The 20,623-nt window shown below is 36.0% G+C and overlaps 2 protein-coding genes across 2 annotated transcripts; both read left to right on the top strand.

The window, feature by feature from the left end:
• The first annotated feature begins 4,891 nt into the window (after window positions 1-4,891).
• On the top strand, window positions 4,892-5,821 carry LOC109245174 (olfactory receptor 4A47-like). Its single transcript, XM_019412489.2, has one exon. It carries the CDS (start codon window positions 4,892-4,894, stop codon window positions 5,819-5,821), a length of 930 nt encoding a protein of 309 aa, XP_019268034.2.
• Window positions 5,822-14,987: 9,166 nt separating this feature from the next.
• Window positions 14,988-15,905, top strand: LOC109245175 (olfactory receptor 4A47-like). The gene has a single exon (XM_019412490.2). It carries the CDS (start codon window positions 14,988-14,990, stop codon window positions 15,903-15,905), a length of 918 nt encoding a protein of 305 aa, XP_019268035.2.
• The last annotated feature ends 4,718 nt before the right edge of the window (window positions 15,906-20,623 follow it).

The raw sequence follows: 20,623 nt of genomic DNA, 5'->3' as shown, positions 1-20,623 counted from the left end.
TCTCCTTTTTAGTAGGGTCTTTGTCTGATTTTGGAATCAAAGTAATGCTGGCCTTGTAAAATGAATTTGGAAGTTTTCCTTCTATTTCTGTTTTGGAAAAGTTTGAGAAGAATAGGTATTAACTCTTTTTAAATGTCTGGTAGAATTAGCTGGCAAAAAAAGCCCCGGACTTTTTTTGTTGGGAGATTTTTGATTGCTGATTCCATTTCTTTGCTGGTTAGGGTTTTGTTCAAATTTTCTATTTCTTCCTGTTTCAGTTTTGCTAGTTTATGAGTTTCTGAATTTGTCCGTTTCTTCCAGATTGCCCAGTTTTTTGGCATAGTATTCTTTTCCAATTGTTTGTATTTCTGTGATCTTGGTTGTGATCCCTCCTTGTTCATTCACGATTTTATCTACTTGGGACCTTTCTCTTTTACTTTTGAGATGTCTGCTAGGGGTTCATCAATTTTGTGACTCTTTCTAGGAACCAGTTCTTAGTGTTGTTGATGTGTGGTGCTGTTTTGTTTGTTTGTTTTTGTTATATCATTTATTTCTGCTCTGCTCTTTATTATTTCCCTTCTGCTGGCTTTAGGTTTTATCTGCTGTTCCCTTTTTAGCTCCTTTAGGTGTAACATTAGGTTGTGTATTTGGGACCTCTCTTGCTTCTTGAGAAAGGCCTAGATTGCAGTATACTTCCCTCTTAGGACTGCCTTTGCTAATCCCAAAGGTTTTGGACTTTCATGTTTTCATTTTCACTTGCTTCCATATATGTTTTATTTCTTCTTTAATTTTCTAGGTAACCATTCATTCTTTAGTACGATTTTCTTTAACTTCCATGTGTTTGAGGGCTGACCAAATTTTTCTTGTGGTTGTCTTCTAATTTCATAGAGTCCTTTGCCCATTTTTTCATCACGATGGTGTTTTTCTGTGTTAATGAGATGTAGAAATTTGTTATAAATTCTGGATATTAACACATCATCAACTATATCCTTTGAAAATATTGTCTGTTGTTTGTGGGATGCCTTATCTCTCTGTTGATAGTGTCCTGTGATGTACAAAATTTCTTAAATTTGATCAAGTAATTTCTGTGTTTTTCTTTTCATGCCTGTGGTTTCTGTGTTGTACCCAAATAATCATTGCCAAATCCAAAGTTATGAACTTTTTTGTCATGTTTTCTTCTAAGGGTTTCATAGTTCTAGCTGACAATTGAGGTCTTTGATCCCTTTTGAGTCAATTTTTGTAAATGGTGTACATGAAGGGTTCTGTTTCATTCTTTTGCATGTGGATATCCAGTTTCACCACACCATGTTTTGAACCACCTGTCCTCTCCCCAAGAATGTTCTTGTCACCCGTTGAAAATCATTTGAACACATATGCAAAGGCTTCTCTCCAGGTTCTGTATTTTCTTCCATTGTTATGTCCCTATTTATGCCAATATCATTCTGTTTTGTTTGTTGTAGCTTTGTAGTAAGTTTTAGAGCCAGGAAGTCCTCCAACCGTTTGTTTGTTTGTTTGTTTGTTCTCCAAGGTTATTCTGGCTGCTTGGAGTGCCTTGAGTTTCCACCTGAATTTTAGGATGGATTTATCTCTTTCAGCAAAAAATATATTTTTGAATTTTTATTGGGATTGCATTGAATCTGTAGATTATTTTAGGTGCATTGACATCTTAATATGAACTGTATCAGTTCATGAAACTCTTCCATTTATTTGTGTCTTCTAGAATAGCTTTCAGCAGCATTTTTTAGTTTTCCGTATAAAGACTTTTACTTCCTTGTTTAAGTTTATTCTTAAGTACTTTGTTCTTTTTGATGCTGCGCTAAAAGGAATTGTTTCCTTAATCCTCTGTGGGTTGCTCATTGGTAGCACAGATATTCATTATCTTTCATGATAAAATAAGCATCTCAACAAGTTGTATATGGAAGGGATGTACCTTGGGGCATCTGGGTGGCTCAGTCCATTAAGTGCCTGACTCTTGATCTTGGTTTAGGTTATGATCTCACAGTTTGTGGGCTCCAGACCCACGTCATGCTGTGCACTGACAGTGTGGAGCCTGTTTGGGATTCTGTCTCTCCCTCTGTCTGACTCTCCCACCCCTCTGTCTCTCTCAAAATAAATAAATAAACTTAAAAAAAAAGAGAGAAGGAATGTACCTCAACATAATTGAGGCCATATATGAGCAATCCACGGTAACATCACACTCACCAGGGCAAGGTTGAAAGCTTTCCCAGTACAATCAAGAAGATCAGAGTGCCCACGCTCACCTCTCCTTTTCAAAATAGCACTGGAATAAAAATCCCTGTGAAATTGTTAGCATTTCTACTTATAGGTCATGCCATCAGTAAAGTGAGAACAGATTGCTTGTAATGTTTCTTAATTTTACTGCTTGTAACAATTTTTCTGATGGTAGCCCTTTTCTATCCTGTGGATCTCAGGTCAATCATTCAATTTGAACAAAGGCCTTCCCCTGGTCACCTTCTCCATAGTAGAATTCTCCCTGAGTACCCTGTTTGGTCTCTTATTAGCACTGATGAAGACTTTAATTAGCTTATTAAATTGTCCCCTTATTCACATCCTGACTCTGCTATGAGAATGTAAGGTCCAAGCAGGAAGGACCTGTTGCATAATTCTCTCCCGTATTTCATTAATTGCTGTGTCCTCACAGCATGGTTCCTAGCAATAAATAGGAGGTCCAACTTGAAAAAAAAAGTACTAATTGAATAAATAGTTGTTATGTCTAAATCTGTGAATAAATATCTACAGCATCTAACCACACTTCAAGGCAGCATAAGTTGAATATTAATGGAAAGAAAAACTTGCTATGGCAAGTGGGGAAATATATGATAAATTAATCTTTCCTAAAACAAAATGACAGGCTTGAAATTTTATTCTTGACTGGCAGTAGTCTTACAATGGTTCTAAAGCTGTTTTGTTTTCTTTTGTTTTGTTTTGTTTATGTCGCATCTTTCTGACCCTCATTATGTGATTTGGCCTAATAGTATCTTTATATAGGTATTTTAAAAAGATTTTGTGGAAATTCCCAGTGAATTTAATTAAGCAAGAATCAGTGTTGGCAGCTTTCCAATTGTGGGACTTAATGAGGAATGTGGTTAGAAGGAATAAAATGTCCAGTGATGGTTGCCTGCATGGGGAAGAAGAGGCTATGCTCTTAACAACTGATCCACATGTTTGAGGAGGTTTCTGTTAGGCTTAAAGCATTACCTAAGGAGAAGCCCAAGCATGTCTCTTTAAAATATCAAGTCGGCTAATCTGACCAAACCAACACTATGGAGTGAGGATGACTAAGCTGTTGAATGGTATTTTTCTATTTAGAAATGAGAGGCAAAGAAGTTGTTTGAGAAAAATGGGAGATGGCTGGTGGCTATTTTTCTCATGTAAGGATAGTTAGTTCACTACCTTTTTGATATATTATCCTAATGTGATAAATTTTTGTTTTCTCTGTGGACCATGGAATTCCTAGGAAGTGATCTAAAATCTAAAAGCAACCTTCTGAATAACCAGGAGACCTTATGGAGAAAACGGATAGACAGCCGAATGAAATAAAATATATCCTCAAGTAATAAGGCAGCTTTTGCCCTCTCTTGTCAAACTGGATGACAGAAGAAATCCAGGTTGCTGGGAACGAGTAGAAAGCATTCCTTCAGATTGTAGACCTGCTCTCACAAGTTAAGACTAAAAGTAAGTCGTGGAAACCAGCCTTTGCAATTGTGTGACTCTCTTTATTATGTAAAGTGAGATCATCTTTAGATGAAGCAAACTTTGATTCCGAATCTGGTTTAATCATTTAAAAATGGCTGACCTTGGGAAAATTAACTAGTTGATCTGAGCTTCAGGTTGTTCACCTGTGAACTGGGAATTATAGCTCATCTTATGGTCACATGAACTGTGATTCATTGAGTTTTGAGTGTGTGATTGGTATCCACTGTAGACATTGTGAGCAGTGGAGTGATAGATCAGAATCTGATTTAAAAAGGATCGATTGGGCTGCATGAGCAGAATGTACTGATGGAGGCTAGAGTACAAGGGGAGGGATGTGGCAGGAAACCAATGGAGTGGGTCAGGAGAAGTGGGGAGGGAAGGGAAATGATCAAATTTGTGATATGTTTTAAAGGGCATTAATGACATTTGTTAAAGGTATCAATATGTGACATGAAGATAAGAAAGACATAAAGGCACTGTGATATTTCTTGTCTGAGCAATGACATTTAATGAATTGTGGAACACTAGATTTATGGTGAAAAATGAAAAATTTAGTTTTATAAGTACAGAATTGATATCCTATTGGAGATGTCCAGAGTTAAAGATGTTGCATATGTGAAGTTTAAAAATTAAGGGAAGACATAAGAGTGGAATGCTTTCACATATATTGGTCAGGAAAAGGGGGATATCCAACCAAAGGCCCTAATAAAGAGGGATGAGACACTCCAGGGCGGTGACCTTCCATTCCGAATTTCATCCACTCACTTGAAATATGCCAGTTACCTTATATGGTTCTCAAGTTTTTCACTTTTGTGACTTTAAGAACTGTGCACCTTTCCATGGTATTCTCTTGTCCTCTTTGTGGTCCTTCCACTTTTGCTTTAGATAACTGAGCTAAAGCATTGCTTCCTCTGGGATGTCTTCATTGATTGTCTTTGATTGATATATTCCTACACTGTGTGTCACTTATTACACTGGCAATAATTATATATGCTCTTTCAGAGTGTAGGAAACCATGGCTTATTTAACTTGGGAATCACAGCATCAGTGAAATACTCCACACAAACAGGTCGTCTTCTACTTTTTTTAAATTGATGAATCAATAAAAGATTAATCTTATTATGCATTTAAGTTTCCCTCCTTGTTTTCTAGGAAACCTACATCTAATATGTGAATCAGGTCCTCTACAGACTGGATGGAATCAAAGAACAATGTAACTTTCTTTGTCCTCCTGGGCCTCACACAGGATGGAAAGGAACAGAAGTTTCTGTTTGTTATATTCTTGCTCTTCTATATTTTGACGGTGGTGGGCAACCTGCTCATTGTGGTGACTATAGCTGTCAGTAAGACGCTGGGCTCCCCTATGTACTTGTTTCTTGCTAACTTATCTTTTATGGATGTCACTTATTCGTCTTGCATTTCCCCCAGATTGATTTTGGACTTGTTCTTTGGGGAAAATACCATATCCTTCCAATCTTGTATGACCCAGCTATTTACAGAGCACCTTTTCGGTGGATCAGAGGTCATTCTTCTGCTGGTGATGGCTTATGACCGCTATGTGGCCATCTGTAAGCCTTTGCGTTATTTGGTTGTCATGAGGCAAGAGGTGTGTGTTGTGCTCCTGGTAGGGTCCTGGGTTGGAGGTTTTCTGCATTCAGCCATTCAAGTTAGCACGATTTATAGTCTCCCATTCTGTGGTCCCAATGTCATTGATCATTTCATCTGTGAAATGTACCCCTTACTGAGACTTGCCTGTACTGACACATATGTCATTGGCCTGTTAGTGGTGGCCAACGGAGGGATGATGTGCACAATCGTGTTTGTGCTCTTGCTCATCTCTTATGGTGTCATCTTGCACTCTCTAAAGAACCTTAGTCCGGAAGGGAGGCGGAAAGCCCTCCAGACCTGTGGTGCCCACATCACTGTCGTGGTCTTCTTCTTTGTGCCATGTATTTTCATGTACGTGAGACCTGCTAAGACCTTCCCCATTGACAAATCAGTGAGTGTGTTTTTTACAGTTATAACCCCTATGCTGAACCCCATGATCTATACTCTGAGAAATTCTGAGATGACAAATGCGATGAAGAAGCTCTGGATGAGAAATGTCGTATCTGTTGGTGTATAAGTGCATTATCCACCATGAAGAGAATTGTTTGACATCGGATGCCATTTTATAAGAATGCAGATGTTTTGTTAAAATGATTCTGAGTTCCCTTGTTCAAAGAACTTAATTATTTTTAAAGGATGAAATGGATAATTGTGCTTTAATAACAATTTCCCTCCCTGGTAGAATCTATAGTCCATTATCCCTTGGAGATTGCTTCATTTAGAAAGGTGCAAAACCTTCATAGCAAGGTGTCAACAATAGGTAATTATTTAGTAAATTTTCATGCTTAATTTTTAATCAATTTATGTTTTTTAATTTTTTTGATACTTAGTAATATTTTCCTTATATTCTTGTTATTTCAGGTAATTCTTTTTATTATACTAATTATAATGTTAATGATGCATAGACTGTCTTGTTCAGTAAATTTCTGTTGCCTTATCTGCAAAATATTTTGTGTAACACTTTTATTTTTACAAGAAAAATTGATGTGTAATGGATAATAATGAATAGTAAAAGAGAACACTTTACATAATGGGATAAAATGTGAATAAATTACCTACTTATCTCTCAACACGGTCTCTATTCCTCTTTCCCCAGAGGAAGTCACTTAATCTGTTTCTTAAGCCTCTTGAGGTATTAACATCATTTGTATTTATGTATGCAAATTTTTCTCTGTGTATTTAAATATTTGTTTTTATTAACTTTTTAAAAAATAAACTTTTAAGTTTAGGATAGTTTTGTTTATTTTTGATTTTTCAGTTGAAAAATTGTCCTACAATATTATCCTAGTTTCGGATACACAACATAGTGACTGAACTATCATGTACATTAAGAAATGCTCATTATGATCATGGTAGCTTCCATGTGTTAAGATAAAAAGTTGCTACAACATATTGGATGTGTTCCCTATGCTATACTTTTTATTCTTGTGATGTGTTTATTTTATAAGTGAAACTCTGTACCCTTTATCTCCTTCACCCATTTTGCCTATCCCTCCATCCCCCTCAACTCTGGCAACTGCCAGTTTGTTCTCTGTATGCATGAGTTTGTTCCTGGTTTTTGTTTTTGTTTTTAAATTCCACGTATAAATGAAATCATTTGCAACATCTTGAAGATATTGCATACTAGTCCATAGAGATCTCTTAGTTTTTCTTGTACTGCACATTACATATTAACATATACTAAAATAAATATATCCATTCCTGTTCATGTTTTTACTAACCTTTTTTTTTGACAAAGAAGTTTGCTATAATTGTATGCTTGTGAATAAGTGTAAGTATGAGTTCCTAGGAGTGGAATTGTTGAGATATGTATTTGAAAAAATGATCACATAGTTAAGTGTCGATATTCATAGGTATCACCAAAGTGCCGTCCTAGAGATTGCCCCAGTAGCTACACTGATGCTCACCATCTGTGAGGGTACTTCATTCCACATTCTCAACCACCTGTAGCTGACGAATATTTGTGGCATAGAACAATCTGACTAAATTGTAATCTTTCTTATTGTTTAGTTTATCTTTCCAGATGTTGAATATGGTTTGTATTTCTTTTTCTGGGAATCATCTGTTAATACCTTTACCTATTTCATTCAATTGTTGCTCATTTCCATACTGATTCTTATTGATTACATTCTAAGAAAGGATCCCTTTTACTATTGTGAATGTAAGTATTATCTTTCTGACTACTGGTGTGTTTTTAACTTTTGTATACTCTGTAGAATGCTTTTGGTGTGTAATGATGTTTTCTTTAAAACATTTTTTTAATGTTTACTTATTTGTGAGAGAGAGAGACAGAGACAGAGCTTGAGCAGGGGAGGGGCAGAGAGAGAGGGAGACACAGAATCCGAAGCAGGCTCCAGGCTCTGAGCTGTCAGCACAGAGCACAGTGTGGGGCTCAAATTCACTAGCTGTGAGATCATAACCTGGGCCAAAGTCGGATGCTTAACTGACTGAGCCACTCAGGTGCCCAATGTTTTCTTTTAAATCCAATAAGGATTTTTTTTAAAGACTCTTTGTTCATGCCAAAATATTCTTCAACTATATTTGAGCACTTAATTTTTAAAGTATTTTTGAGGTTATGTATCATGCATTAGAACTTTTGCTGCATTTGGAATTTATTTTGATCTATGAGTTGAAAAGAGATAGAATTTTAGTGGATTTTCTAAAATTTAAGATTTTTTTTATAGTTGCATATTTTTCTTTTTGCCATTGACTTGAAATCCTGATATTATATTCCTAAGCCCCATATATATTTGTATCCAATTCAAGAATCAATTCTGTCTCATTGATCTCTTTATTCATGTCCCAGTTGATATGAAATATAGTTGCTTTGATACAATGACACATTTTGATATGTGATGAGACCAGCAGTCCCTCCTTAATATGCTTTTTCAGAATTATGTCTAGTTTTGCATATTTACATTTCCAAATCAAGTTTAAAATGAAATAGTAAGTTTACATTTAAATAAGATAATACAAGTTTAACATTACAATAAGTTTACGATGAAGTTAAACAGGTTTAAAATAGCATAGTTTTAAAACAAAAGTCAGTTATGATTTTCAAGAAGATTCAATTAGAGAAGATTAAGGAAATTTACCTCTTCCGAGTGCTGAGAACTGTTATCCCCCACCGGGTCTTGACATTTAACATTGGGTACTGCTTCCATTTTCCACCTGTATGACTTATCCCTTCTAGAAGTCTGCTGTTCATCCTCCATGACCCCCCCCCCCCCCCCCGAAATGCTGCCTGGCACTTTTCTGTAAGAAAACCATCTCTTTGAGGAAGTAAATGCCTTATGTCTTTGCTGAGCATCCATATGGCCATCTGCAAACCCCAGCACCATGACATCATCACGAGTGACAGGGATATGGCTTCCTCTTTCAGGTGGCATGTGCTACAGACTTTGTCCCAGCAGCCATTCAGGTCCTCTTCACAGTGTGGCTGTGTGTGTGTGGCCCCAATGTCATAGACCATTTGTGTGTGATGTAAACCCGTTTTTGAAAGTTGACTGCATGGACCCAATCGTACCCTTGGTCTCTTTGTTGCTGTCGACAGTGGGTTCGTTGACCTGTTAACATTTTCTTCTTGATGGTCTCATAGGTGGTCATCTTCTACTACTCTTGCTCCCTGAAGACCTATAGCTTCAAGAGGAGACACGAAGCCATGTCCACCTGTGTCCCTCACGTCACTGTGGTGGTCTTAATATTGTGTCCGTATATTTATATATTTGCACCCAGTCACCACCTTTTCCACTGATCAAGTTGTGGCTGGGTTGTATACCACAGTAACTCCCTTGTTAAACTTCTTAAACCTGTGCACTCAGAAAGTTGGAGGTGAAAAATGCCGTGAGGAAGTTCTGGAGGAAAAAAGGTAACAGAGATATCCGTAACTTTATTAAATGTTGGTCTCTTTAATGGAAAAGAGATAAGAAGATACTTTCTGTGGTGCAGAGGCACATGAACACTATTTGTCCCAAGTATGTTTATTTTCACATATAGGCACTGTGAGGAAAGGTCCAGGCAGGAAATTATTTATCATTGTAAAAATAGCGTATTTAGACTTATGTATGTCTAATTGATTGTCAAAGTTTAACGTACTGTCCGAATTAGAGTTCTTGTAAATGCAGATTATCAGGACACAGCTCTGGAGATTTTCGTTTACTAGCTTTGTTGTTGAATGACATACTACTTTCTAAAGAGGTGTACGTAAAGCCAAAGAGTTCTGCATGTACTCTTGCTATCGTGCTGTGCTTTGTGTTGACATCATGCACCTTTTAATGAAGTCAACTTAGTTTTTACACTTAGTTTTTAACTTGTAGTAAAATACAAATAACAAACTTGCAGTTGTAGCCATTTGTAAGTGCATAGTTCAGGGGCGTTGAGTTAATTCACATTGTCATGATAGTTAGTTAAGTTAATTCATCTTGGTTATGCAAACACAAGCACCATCTGTCTCCAAAGCTTTTTCATCTTCCCGGGTTGAAATTCCACACTCATTAAACATTAATTCTCTATTTCCCTTTCTCTGGGCCTTAGAAGATACCATTCTACTTACTTTCTGTCTATGAATTTGGCTACTTTAAGCACCATATGTAAGTGGAATCATACGTTAAATTGTCTTTTTGTGACTATCTTATTTCACTTAATAAGTGAATGTACGTGTTAGCATGTGTCAGAATTTCCTTCATTTTTAAGGGTGAATAATAACCCGTTGTGTACATAAACCTCACACTGTTCATACATTTATCTGTCAGTAGACACCTTGGCTGCTTCTACTTTGTGTCTATTATGAATTATAGTGCCATGAATATAGATATAGAAATATCTGTCTGAGACTGTGGTTTCCATGATTTTGTGTATATACCCCAATTGTGGATCATATAATAATTTTTTGCTTAACTTTTTAGGAACTACCATAACATTTTCCATAGCAGGTACATCATTTTACATTCCCACCAGAATGCACGTTTGTTCCCATTTCTCCACTTTCTTACATGTGTTGTTATCATTACATTTTGTGGTAATAGCTCTCCCGTTGGATGTGAAATGGTATTGCACGATGGTTTTGAAGCGCCTTTCCTAAGGAAAATGATTAATGTAATGTAAGCACATCTTTTTATGTGCTTATAGGGCATTCATGCGTCTCTTCTGGAGAAATGTCTACTGAAGTCCTTTTCTCATTAAAAAAAATTTTTTTAATGTCTATTTATTTACTTTGAGATGGAGAGAGAGCAAGTGGGGGAGGGGCAGAGAGAGGAGGAGAGAGAGAATCCCAAGCATGCTCTGCGCTCTCAGGCGCTGGCACTTTTGCTGTAAGAAAACCATCTCTGTCAGGAAATACACGACTTAAGTCTCTGCTGAGCATCCATGTGGCCATCTGCAAACCCCTGTACTATGACATCATCATGAGTGACAGGGATATGGCTTCCTCTTTCAGGTGGCATGTGTGAGAGGCTTTGTCCTTGCAGCCACTCATGTGAGACTCGAACTCACAAACTGTGATATCATGACCTGAGCCTTAATCAAGAGTTGGACGCTTAGCCTACTGAGGCACCCAGGTGCCCCCCTTTGCTCGTATTTCATCAGGTTCTTTTATTTTTTGAGATGCAGTAGTTCTTTATATAATGTTGATATTAACACCTTATCAAATATATCATTTGCAAATATTTTCTCTCCTTTGTGGGATACCTTTTTGGTCTGTTGATAGTGTCTTTTGGTGTATAAAAGTTCTTAAATTTGATAAAGTAATTTATGCATTTTTTCTTTTCTTGCCTGGGGTTTTGGTGTCCTACCCGTGAAATTATTGCCAAACCTAAAGTTGTGAATTTTTCTTTCATGTTTTCTTCCAAGACTCTCATAGTTCTGTCTAGTAGTTGAGGTCTTTGTTCCATTTTAAGTTAATTTTTGTATATGCTGTGCATTAAGGGTTCAGTTTCATTTTTTTTTTTTTTTGTGGATATCCGGTTTCACAGCACCATTTTTTTAAACCACCTGTCCTCTCCCCATGACTGTTCTTGTCACCTGTTGACAATCATTTGAAGACATATACAAAAGTTTATTTATAGGCTCTGTATTTTATTCCATTGTTATGTCCATCTTTATGCCAACATCATACTGTTTCGATTACTGTAGCTTTGTAATGAGTTTTAGAACCAGGAAGTCCTCAACTGTTTGTTTGTTTCCCAAGGTTATCTTGGCTGCATGGAGTTTCCACCAGAATCTTAGGATGGATTTATTTATTTCAACAAAAAACTTTTTTTTTTTGTTTTGGATTTTGATAGGGATTGCATTCAATATGTAGATTACTTTAGGTAGTATTAATAACATGAGCCACATCAGTTCATGAGCCACATGAGTTCATTAATAACTCATGAGTTCATTAATAACATGAGCCACATCAGTTCATGCCATTTATTTGTGTCTTCTAGAATATTTTTCAGCAACATTTTGTAGTTTTTCATTGTACAAGACTTTTGCTTCCTTGTTTAAGTTTATCCTCAAGTACTTTGCTCTCTTTGAAGCTATTGTAAATGGAAGTATTGTCTTAATTCCCTCTCTGGGTTGTCATTGGTAGCACAGAAATTCAGCGTCTTTCTGTGAAAACAAAACAAAACAGAACGGAACAACCAAAACCAGAAAACTCCCAACAAATTGGGTGTAGAAGGAATGTACCTCAACATAAGAAAGGCCACGTATGACTGATCCACAGGTAACATCACACTCAACAGGGAAAGGTTGAAAGCTTTCCCAATCAGGAACAAGATGAAAGTGCCCATGATCACCCCTCCTTTTCAACATGGCACTGGGATAAAAATCCCTGTGACATTTTTAGTGACATGAGGTTATTTTGCTTACTTAATTTTTACTAAATTTTACTATAACAGTTTTTCTGATGGTAGCCACTTTCTATCCTGTGGATCTCAGCTTAAGCATCAACTTTGAAGAAAGGCCTTCCCTGGTCACCTTCTCCATAGTAGAATTCTCTCTGAGTACCCTGTTTGCTCTCTTATTAGCACTGATGAAGACTGTAATTAGCTTACTAAATTGTCCCCTTATTTACTGTCTGGCTTTATTATGAGAATATAGGCTTCATTCAGGAAGGACCTTATACATGATTTTTCCCATCGTTAATTGCTGGATCCTCACTCTTAGTACATTTCCTATCATTAAAGAGTTGCTCCATATAAGAAAAATACTTAAACAAAAAAACTTGAATAGTGATTACATTAAAATTTGTGAATAAATATTTAAAATATGTAACAACACTTCTAGGCAGATTTAATTGAGTATTAAATAAAATGAAGGAAAAACATTATATGACAAGTGGGGAAATATATGATAAATTAATCTTTACTGGAACAAAATAATGGCTGAAACTTTATTCTTGACTGGCAAAGGTCTCCTAATGGTTTTAAAGCTTTTTTTGTTTTGTTTTGTTTTTGCTCCATGTTATATCTTATAGGCCTTCATTATGTGATTTAGTCTAGTAGTATCTTACGTTTAGATGTGCTTTCAAACTTTTGTGAAAATCTGAGCGAATTATGTAATTAAGCAAGAATCAGTCTTGGACACTTTCCAATCCTATAACTTAATGAGGAATGTGGTCAGAAGGGATGAAATGTCCAGTTATCTTTGCCTGTATGGGGCAGAAGATGCTAGAACTGATAAAATTTTCAGGAGGTCCTTCTTAGGCTTAAAATATTGCTTAAGAAAAAGTACAAGAGTGTCTCTCAAATTTCAAGTCAACTATTCTGCCCAAACCAGTACTATAAAATGATAAGGACTCACTAGCTGAATGGTATTTTCTATTTAGAAATTAGTGGGAAAGAAATTACCTGAGAAGGTCTCCTTGGGAAATGGCTGGTGGCTCTCTCCTTATGTAAGGATAGGAATTCCTTGTCTTTTTGATAAATTATCCTAATGCGATCAATTTTTGTTTTTCTGTGTGGACCATGAAATTCCTAGGATGTAATCTACAGTGCAAATAAAAACAACCTTCTGAATAAGAAGGAGACTCCACAGAGAAAATGGATAGACAGTTGATTGAAATAAAATATATCCTCACGTAATAATGCAACTTTTTGTCCTCTCTTGTCAAACTGGATGACAGAGGAAATCCAGGTGGTTGGAAATGAGTAAAAAGTGTTCCTTCAGATTGTGGATTTGCCTTCACAAGTTAAGACTAACAGTAAATAGTGGAAACCAGCTTTTGTAATTGTGTTGACTATCTTTATTATGTAAAAGTGAGATCACTTTGAGATAAAGAAAACTTTCATTCTAATTCTAATTTTATCACTTAAAAATGGGTGACCTTGGGAAAATAAATTAGATGATCTGATGAGCCTCAGTTTGTTTAACTATGAAATGGGGATTATAATTCCTCTAACTGTAAGATGAACTGTGATTCATTAAGTTGTGAGTGTGTGATTGGAATCCACTGTAGGCATTGTGAGCAGTGGAGTAATAGACCAGAATCATATTTAAAAAGGATCATTTTTAAGTTGCATCAAGAGAGCCAATTGATGGAAGCCAGAATGAAAGGGGAGGGACAAGGCTAGTGTGGTGGGACATAAGAAGTGGGGAGGGGAGGGAAATGATTAAATTTGTGATATACACATATATTTTTAAATTTTTATTTATTACTGAGAGAGAGAGAGAGAGAGAGAGAGAGAGAGAGAAAGAGAGCATTGGGGAGGGTAGAGAGAGAGTGGGAGACACATAATCTGAAGCAGGCTCCAGGCTCCAAGCTGTCAGCACAGAGCCCTACGTGAGGCTTGAACTCACAAACCATGAGATCATGACCTGAGCTGAAGTTGTATGCTTAACTGACTGAGCTCCCCCACACCGGTGCCCCAAATTTGTGATATATTTTAAAGGAGGTTAAAGATTTGTTGAAGAGATCAATATGTGATATAAGAGCTAGAAAACAAGAAGGGCACTGTGATATTTTTTGTCTGAGCAATGATGTGGAAGATGGTTCCATTTAATGAGGTGGGAACCACCTATGTTTGTTGCTGAAAAGTAAAAAATTGGTTTTATAAGTCCTGAACTGATACCCAATTGGAGATGTCCAAAGTTGGAGATGTTGCATATATGAAGTTAAGGGAGAGACACAATAGTGGAATGCTTCCACATTTATTGGTCAGGAAAATGGGGCATATCCAACCAGGGAAGTGACCTTCCATTCCTAATTTGATCCATTCAATTTGAATATGTCAATTACCTTAAATCGGTCTCAAGTATTTTACTTTTGTGACTTTATAAAGTGTGCATCTTGTCGTGAATTCCCTTGTTCTCTTTTCTTGTCCTTCTATTTTCCCTTTAAAAGTCAGCTAAAGCCTTGTTTTCTCCGGGAAGTCTTCTCTGATTGCATTTACTCTTTGTTTGATATATTCTTACCCATGATCTTTGCATTGTGTAACCCTTTTCATAATATTTTTATTACATTGATGTGATTATTATGTATTTATCCCTGAGTATATGAAAGCATGGCTTAGTCAACTTGGAAACCGCAGCATCTATGAAACACTCCACACAAACAGGTAGTCCTTTTACATTCTTTAATTGAATTAATCAATAAAAAATTAATCTTATAATGCATTTAAGTGTCCCCCCCCCCCCCACCTCCGCCTTGTTTTGTAGATCACCTGCTTCTAACGTGAGAAGTCAGCTCCTATGCAGACTGGATGGCATCCAGAAACAATGTAACCCACTTTGTCCTCTTGGGCCTCACACAGGATGGAAAGGAACACAAGGTCCTTTTTATTATATTCTTGCTCTTCTATATTTTGACCGTGGTGGGCAACCTGCTCATTGTGGTGACTATAGCTGTCAGTAAGACCCTGGGCTCAACTATGTACTTGTTTCTTGCTAACTTATCTTTTATGGATGTCATTTATTTCTCTACTATTTCCCCCAGATTGATTTCAGACTTGTTGTTTGGGAAAAACTCCATATCCTTCCAATCTTGTATGACCCAGCTATTTACAGAGCACCCTTTTGGTGGATCAGAGGTCATTCTTCTGCTGGTGATGGCTTATGACCGCTATGTGGCCATCTGTAAGCCCTTGTGTTATTTGGTTGTCATGAGGCAAGAGGTGTGTGTTGTGCTCCTGGTAGGGTCCTGGGTTGGAGGTTTTCTGCATTCAGCCATTCAAGTTAGCACGATTTATAGTCTCCCAATCTGTGGTCCCAATGTCATTGATCATTTCATCTGTGAAATGTACCCCTTACTGAGACTTGCCTGTACTGACACATATGTCATTGGCCTGTTAGTGGTGGCCAACGGAGGGATGATGTGCACAATCGTGTTTGTGCTCTTGCTCATCTCTTATGGTGTCATCTTGCACTCTCTAAAGAACCTTAGTCCGGAAGGGAGGCGGAAAGCCCTCCAGACCTGTGGTGCCCACATCACTGTGGTGGTCTTCTTCTTTGTGCCATGTATTTTCATGTACGTGAGACCTGCTAAGACCTTCCCCATTGACAAATCAGTGAGTGTGTTTTTTACAGTTATAACCCCTATGCTGAACCCCCTGATCTATACTCTGAGAAATTCTGAGATGACAAATGCTATAACGCAGCTGTGGAGGAGAATGTGCACATGAAGTAGTAAGTGAGTGTATCATCCCGCAAGAAGGGAGTAACTTAGCATTAGGGCCAGTCTTCTCAAGTGTTGAAGTCCTTTTTACTGTAAATGCATTTACAGTTGGAGTCAATAAATAATCTGCAATGAAAACATAAGTGAAATACAGAGTTACGCTAATTCATAATTAGTTGCTCCATTTACTTTTATTACTCTTATTTTCATTCTTAATTTTATTTCTATTCAGTTTCTTGTCTTTTATTTATATTCTTTTCATTGTTAAAATATTTGTTGCTATATAGACTTTCTTCTCTATTTAATTTCTTTCCATTACATATGAGATTTTAATGTAATAGTTACTTTAAAAAATTTATTTATTCATTTTATGAGAGAGAGAGAGAGAGAGAGAGAGAGAGAGAGAAGAGTGGAGGTGGGGGGACAGAGAGAGAACCCCCTACAGCCTCCTTGCTGTCAGTGCAAAGCCCTACACAGAGCTCTATCTCATGAATCACAAGATCATGACCTGAGCTGAAATCATGGGTAGGACACTTAAACAACTAAACCATCCAGGTGCCCCAACATTTTAAGATATATTTGAAAGTATAGTAGATAATAATAAACATTAAAAATAGAATCCATACTAAGGGGACATAGTATGGAATAAACATCCTCCCCATCTCTCACTGCAGTCTCCCTGTTCTTCTATATGTAATCAGTATACTAAGAGTATCATTGTTTCTAAGACTTCTCAATTAATAATCTTTGCTAATAAAATCATATTTCCATATATGTGTTTGTGTTTATGTCTCTGTGTATAACTTGTGCACTTACTACTCAGCCTCTGAAGATCTTTCCATATCAGTCTATAGAGGTAATTCATTCTCAGGTTCCTCATACTGCCTAAAACTTCTGTATAAAGATACAGTAGAATTAGTGTTTCCAGTCCTTTTCATGTTCCTGAGCCTTTTTCTATGGTCAATAACTCTGTCTTTGTGAAAATTTTCAAGTATGAGTTTTAGAAGTGGAATTGTTCCATCATTTGGTATGTGTATTTGAAATCGTTGATAATGGAGTTATTGCCCAAATATCATCCATGAGCTTGGACCAAATGACACTACTTCCCTTGGTCTAGAAAACACCTTTTTGTGCACATTCTCATCAACCAGTGCTTGACAACCATTTATGGTATCTTAGAATCTGATTAAAGGACTTGTGTTTCATTACTTTAATTGAAATTCAGTAACTATAATTGAACTTGAGCATCTATTCATATGTTTAAAATTATTATATTATTCTTTTGTGAATTATATATTAATGACTTTTACCTGCTTTATTTGATTGCTGATCTTTTCCATGTGGATTTGTGTGATTTAGTCATACAGTGACGAAGCTATCCCTTTCACCATTGTATGTGTATATTCAATTTGGATATGATTCAGTTTGGATATTATTATAGCATGCAGAATATTTTTGGTCATGTAGAAATATTATTACATTTATATAATCAAATCTCTTAATAATTTCTTTGGCTTTTGTATCTTGCTCAGAACATCTTTTGCTATTTCAGTGTTAAAAAAATATTCTTCCACATGCTTTCCAACATTTAACTTTTTCATTGTTTTGTGGTCATATATTTTACATTGAATTTTTTGATCCATCTACATTTTGATGTAAGGAGTTACTAGAGATTAAATTTTATTTATTTTTCTAGGTATTTGTACAGATGTATCCTTCTTTTCCCCCATTGCTTTGATATCCTAAGTTTGTATTCTGAAATATGGCATATGCTTAGATCCAATTAAGACTCTGTTATTTTCCATTTTTTTATTCATGTGCCATTTAAGATACAATGTAATTGCACTTTATTTATAAGACAACTTGATATCTGACAAGCCTAGTACTCCATACTATTTCTTATCAGAACTGTGTCTATTCTTTCATATTTATGTTTTAACATAAAAATTTAATAGGTTACTCTAGTAAAAACTAAGTTTAATTAATATTTTCAATGCGATTTGATTTAGAAAGAGCTAATATCTTTAGAGAATTGAGAATTCTCATCCCAAAACTGGGTAGGTCTTTTCATTTAACAAACCTTCTTTGATGTTCATATAGACCTAGTGTGTTTCTTTGTAAATGTAGTCTTTTTGAGTAAAGTTCTTTTATGCTCTTTTGCAAATAGAATCTTATATTATGTTTTCCAAGTGTCTGTTGTTTCAGTGTAGACAATGTTTTTTCCCCACTTTTAAATAAGATATAATCTTCATAGTACATATTTCATCCTTTTTAGTCTAAGTTCCCCCAAGTTTTGACAAATACATACAGTTATGTATGGTATGGTAAACACCATCACCATCAGTATGTGAATGTTTCATCACCAAAAACATTTCTCCATGTATCTTTGTAGGCCCCTTCTACTCTGGCCTCTAGATCCTGGCCAATTCTGATCTATTTCTATCCCTATTGTTCTATCTTTCCCAGAATGTCATATGAATTGAATCATCCAGATAGAGTCCTTTTTTCTTCTACCTTTATTGAGGTATAATTGACTAATTGAAATTGTATAGATTTAAGATGCAATATGTGATGATTCGATATATGTACACATTGTGAACTGGTTACCACAATCAAACTCATGAACGCATCTATTACCTCACATATTTTTTCTTTTTTTTTTTAAATGGTAAGACCACTTAAAATGTACTCTTAGCAAATTTCAAGTAAATAATAAGAGTATTATTAACCAGAGACACCATGCTGTATATTAGATCCTCAGAATTTATTCATCTTATAACTGAAAGTTTATAGTTTTTGAACATCATTTTGCCGACTCCTTGTCCCTGGCAATCAACAATTTCCCCTCTGCCTCTATAAATTTGACTTTTTTTTTGCTTCCACATATAAATGAGGTCATATGGTATTTGCCTTTATGTATCTGGCTTATTTCACTTAACGTCCTCCAGGTTCATCCATGTCTCAAAAGGCAGAATTTCCCTTTTTATGACTGAATAATATTCCACTGTTTATATATGCCTCCTTTCTTTGTCCCTTCATCATTAACAGACACTTGGGTTGTTTTTGTATCTTGGCTATTGTGAATAACTCTTCAGTGAGCATGGGGGTGCAGATATCTCAAGATACTGATATCATTTCCTTTGGATATATATATACCTAGAGGTAGGATTGCTACATCATAGGAATAGTTCTACTTTTAATTATTTTAGGAATTTCCATACTGTTTTTCACAGTGGTTGCACCAATTTACATTCCCACCAACAGTTTATAAAGGTTTCACCTTTTCTACAGCCTCACCAACAAGCTTCTTTTATAAGGGTATTAATTTCATTCATGAGAGCTCTGCCCTCATGATCTAATCACCTCCCAAAGGCACACCTCCTAATACCATTACATTGGACATTAGGATTTGAAAATATGAGTTTTGGGGAATACAAATGTTCAAACAATAGCTCAGGTCCAATTTCATTCTTTTGCATATTGATATCCAGTTTTCCAAGCATAACAAAGTAACTTTCCTTTCTCCACAGTATGTTCCCGGCCCTGTTTTCAAAGATCAATTGACTGTATATACATGTAATTATTTCTGAGCTTTCTTTTCTATTCCATGGGTCTGCATACCTGTTTAATGCCAGAACTATACTCTTGATTACCGTAATTTTGTAATATATTTTGTGATGTCTCTAGCTTTTTTCTTTCTTAAGATTGTTTTGGCTGCATGGGGTCTTTGGAATTCTTTCTGAATTTTATGACTTTTTTTTTCAGTTTATGTGAAAATTGCCATTGGAGTTTTGCTAGGGATTGTATTGAATCTGCAGATTAACTTGGATAGTATGGACATTTAAATAATATTTATTCTTTCAATCCATGAACACAGGATATCTTTTCTTTTATTTGTATCTTTAATTTCTTCATCAATGTCATATCATTTTAAGGGTGCAAATTATTCATTTCCTTGGTTAAATTTATTCCTAAGTATTTTATTCTTTTTGATGGCATTATAAATGAGATTTTCTTAATTTGGTTTTTGGATGGTTAATTGCTAGTATGTATAATGCAACTGGATTTTTAAACATTTTTTTATTAAAAAAATTTTTTTAGATTTATTTATTTTTGAGAGACAGAGAGAGACAGAGTGTGAGCAGGAGAGGGACAGACGGAGACACAAAATCCGAAGCAGACTCCAGGCTCTGAGCTGTCAGCACAAAGCCCCATGCGGGGCTCAAACCCATGAACCATGAGATCATGACCTGAGCCGAAGTCAGATGCTTAACTGACTGAGCCACGCAGGTGCCCCTGCAGCTGGATTTTGTATATTGATTTTGGATTTTGCAACTTCATTGAATTTGTTTATTAGTTCTAACAGTTTTTGGTGGAACATTTAGGGTTATTTATATATAACATCATTTCCAGTATGTAGTCTTTTCAATCTGGCTTCTTTCTCTTACTATTATGCATTTAAGAGTTATGGATATCACTGTGTTTATCAGTAGTTCATTGATTTTTATTGCTGAGCACTATTCCATCTTATGGATATATGAGAGTTTGTTTATCCCTTTTTAGGTTGAGAGGTATTGGGTTATTTTCAGATATTTGAAATTATGAGTGGAACTACTACAAATATTCATGTATGGGTTTTTTGCATGAATGTAAGTTCCCATTACAATTGGATACGTTCCTAAGAGCAGGCAAGATGGGTCTTATGGTGAGCGTATAATTTCATAA

This window comes from Panthera pardus, unplaced genomic scaffold, assembly GCF_024362965.1.
Source record: "Panthera pardus isolate Hobbes unplaced genomic scaffold, ASM2436296v1 HiC_scaffold_12, whole genome shotgun sequence".
NCBI lineage: Eukaryota > Metazoa > Chordata > Mammalia > Carnivora > Felidae > Panthera > Panthera pardus.
Note: the sequence above shows the minus strand (reverse complement) of the source record. Positions and strands in the feature narration are given on the sequence as shown.

Coding starts and splice junctions, on each gene's coding strand:
- LOC109245175 (XM_019412490.2), top strand. CDS start 14,988: ATGGCATCCAGAAACAATGTAACCCACTTTGTCCTCTTGGGCCTCACA.
- LOC109245174 (XM_019412489.2), top strand. CDS start 4,892: ATGGAATCAAAGAACAATGTAACTTTCTTTGTCCTCCTGGGCCTCACA.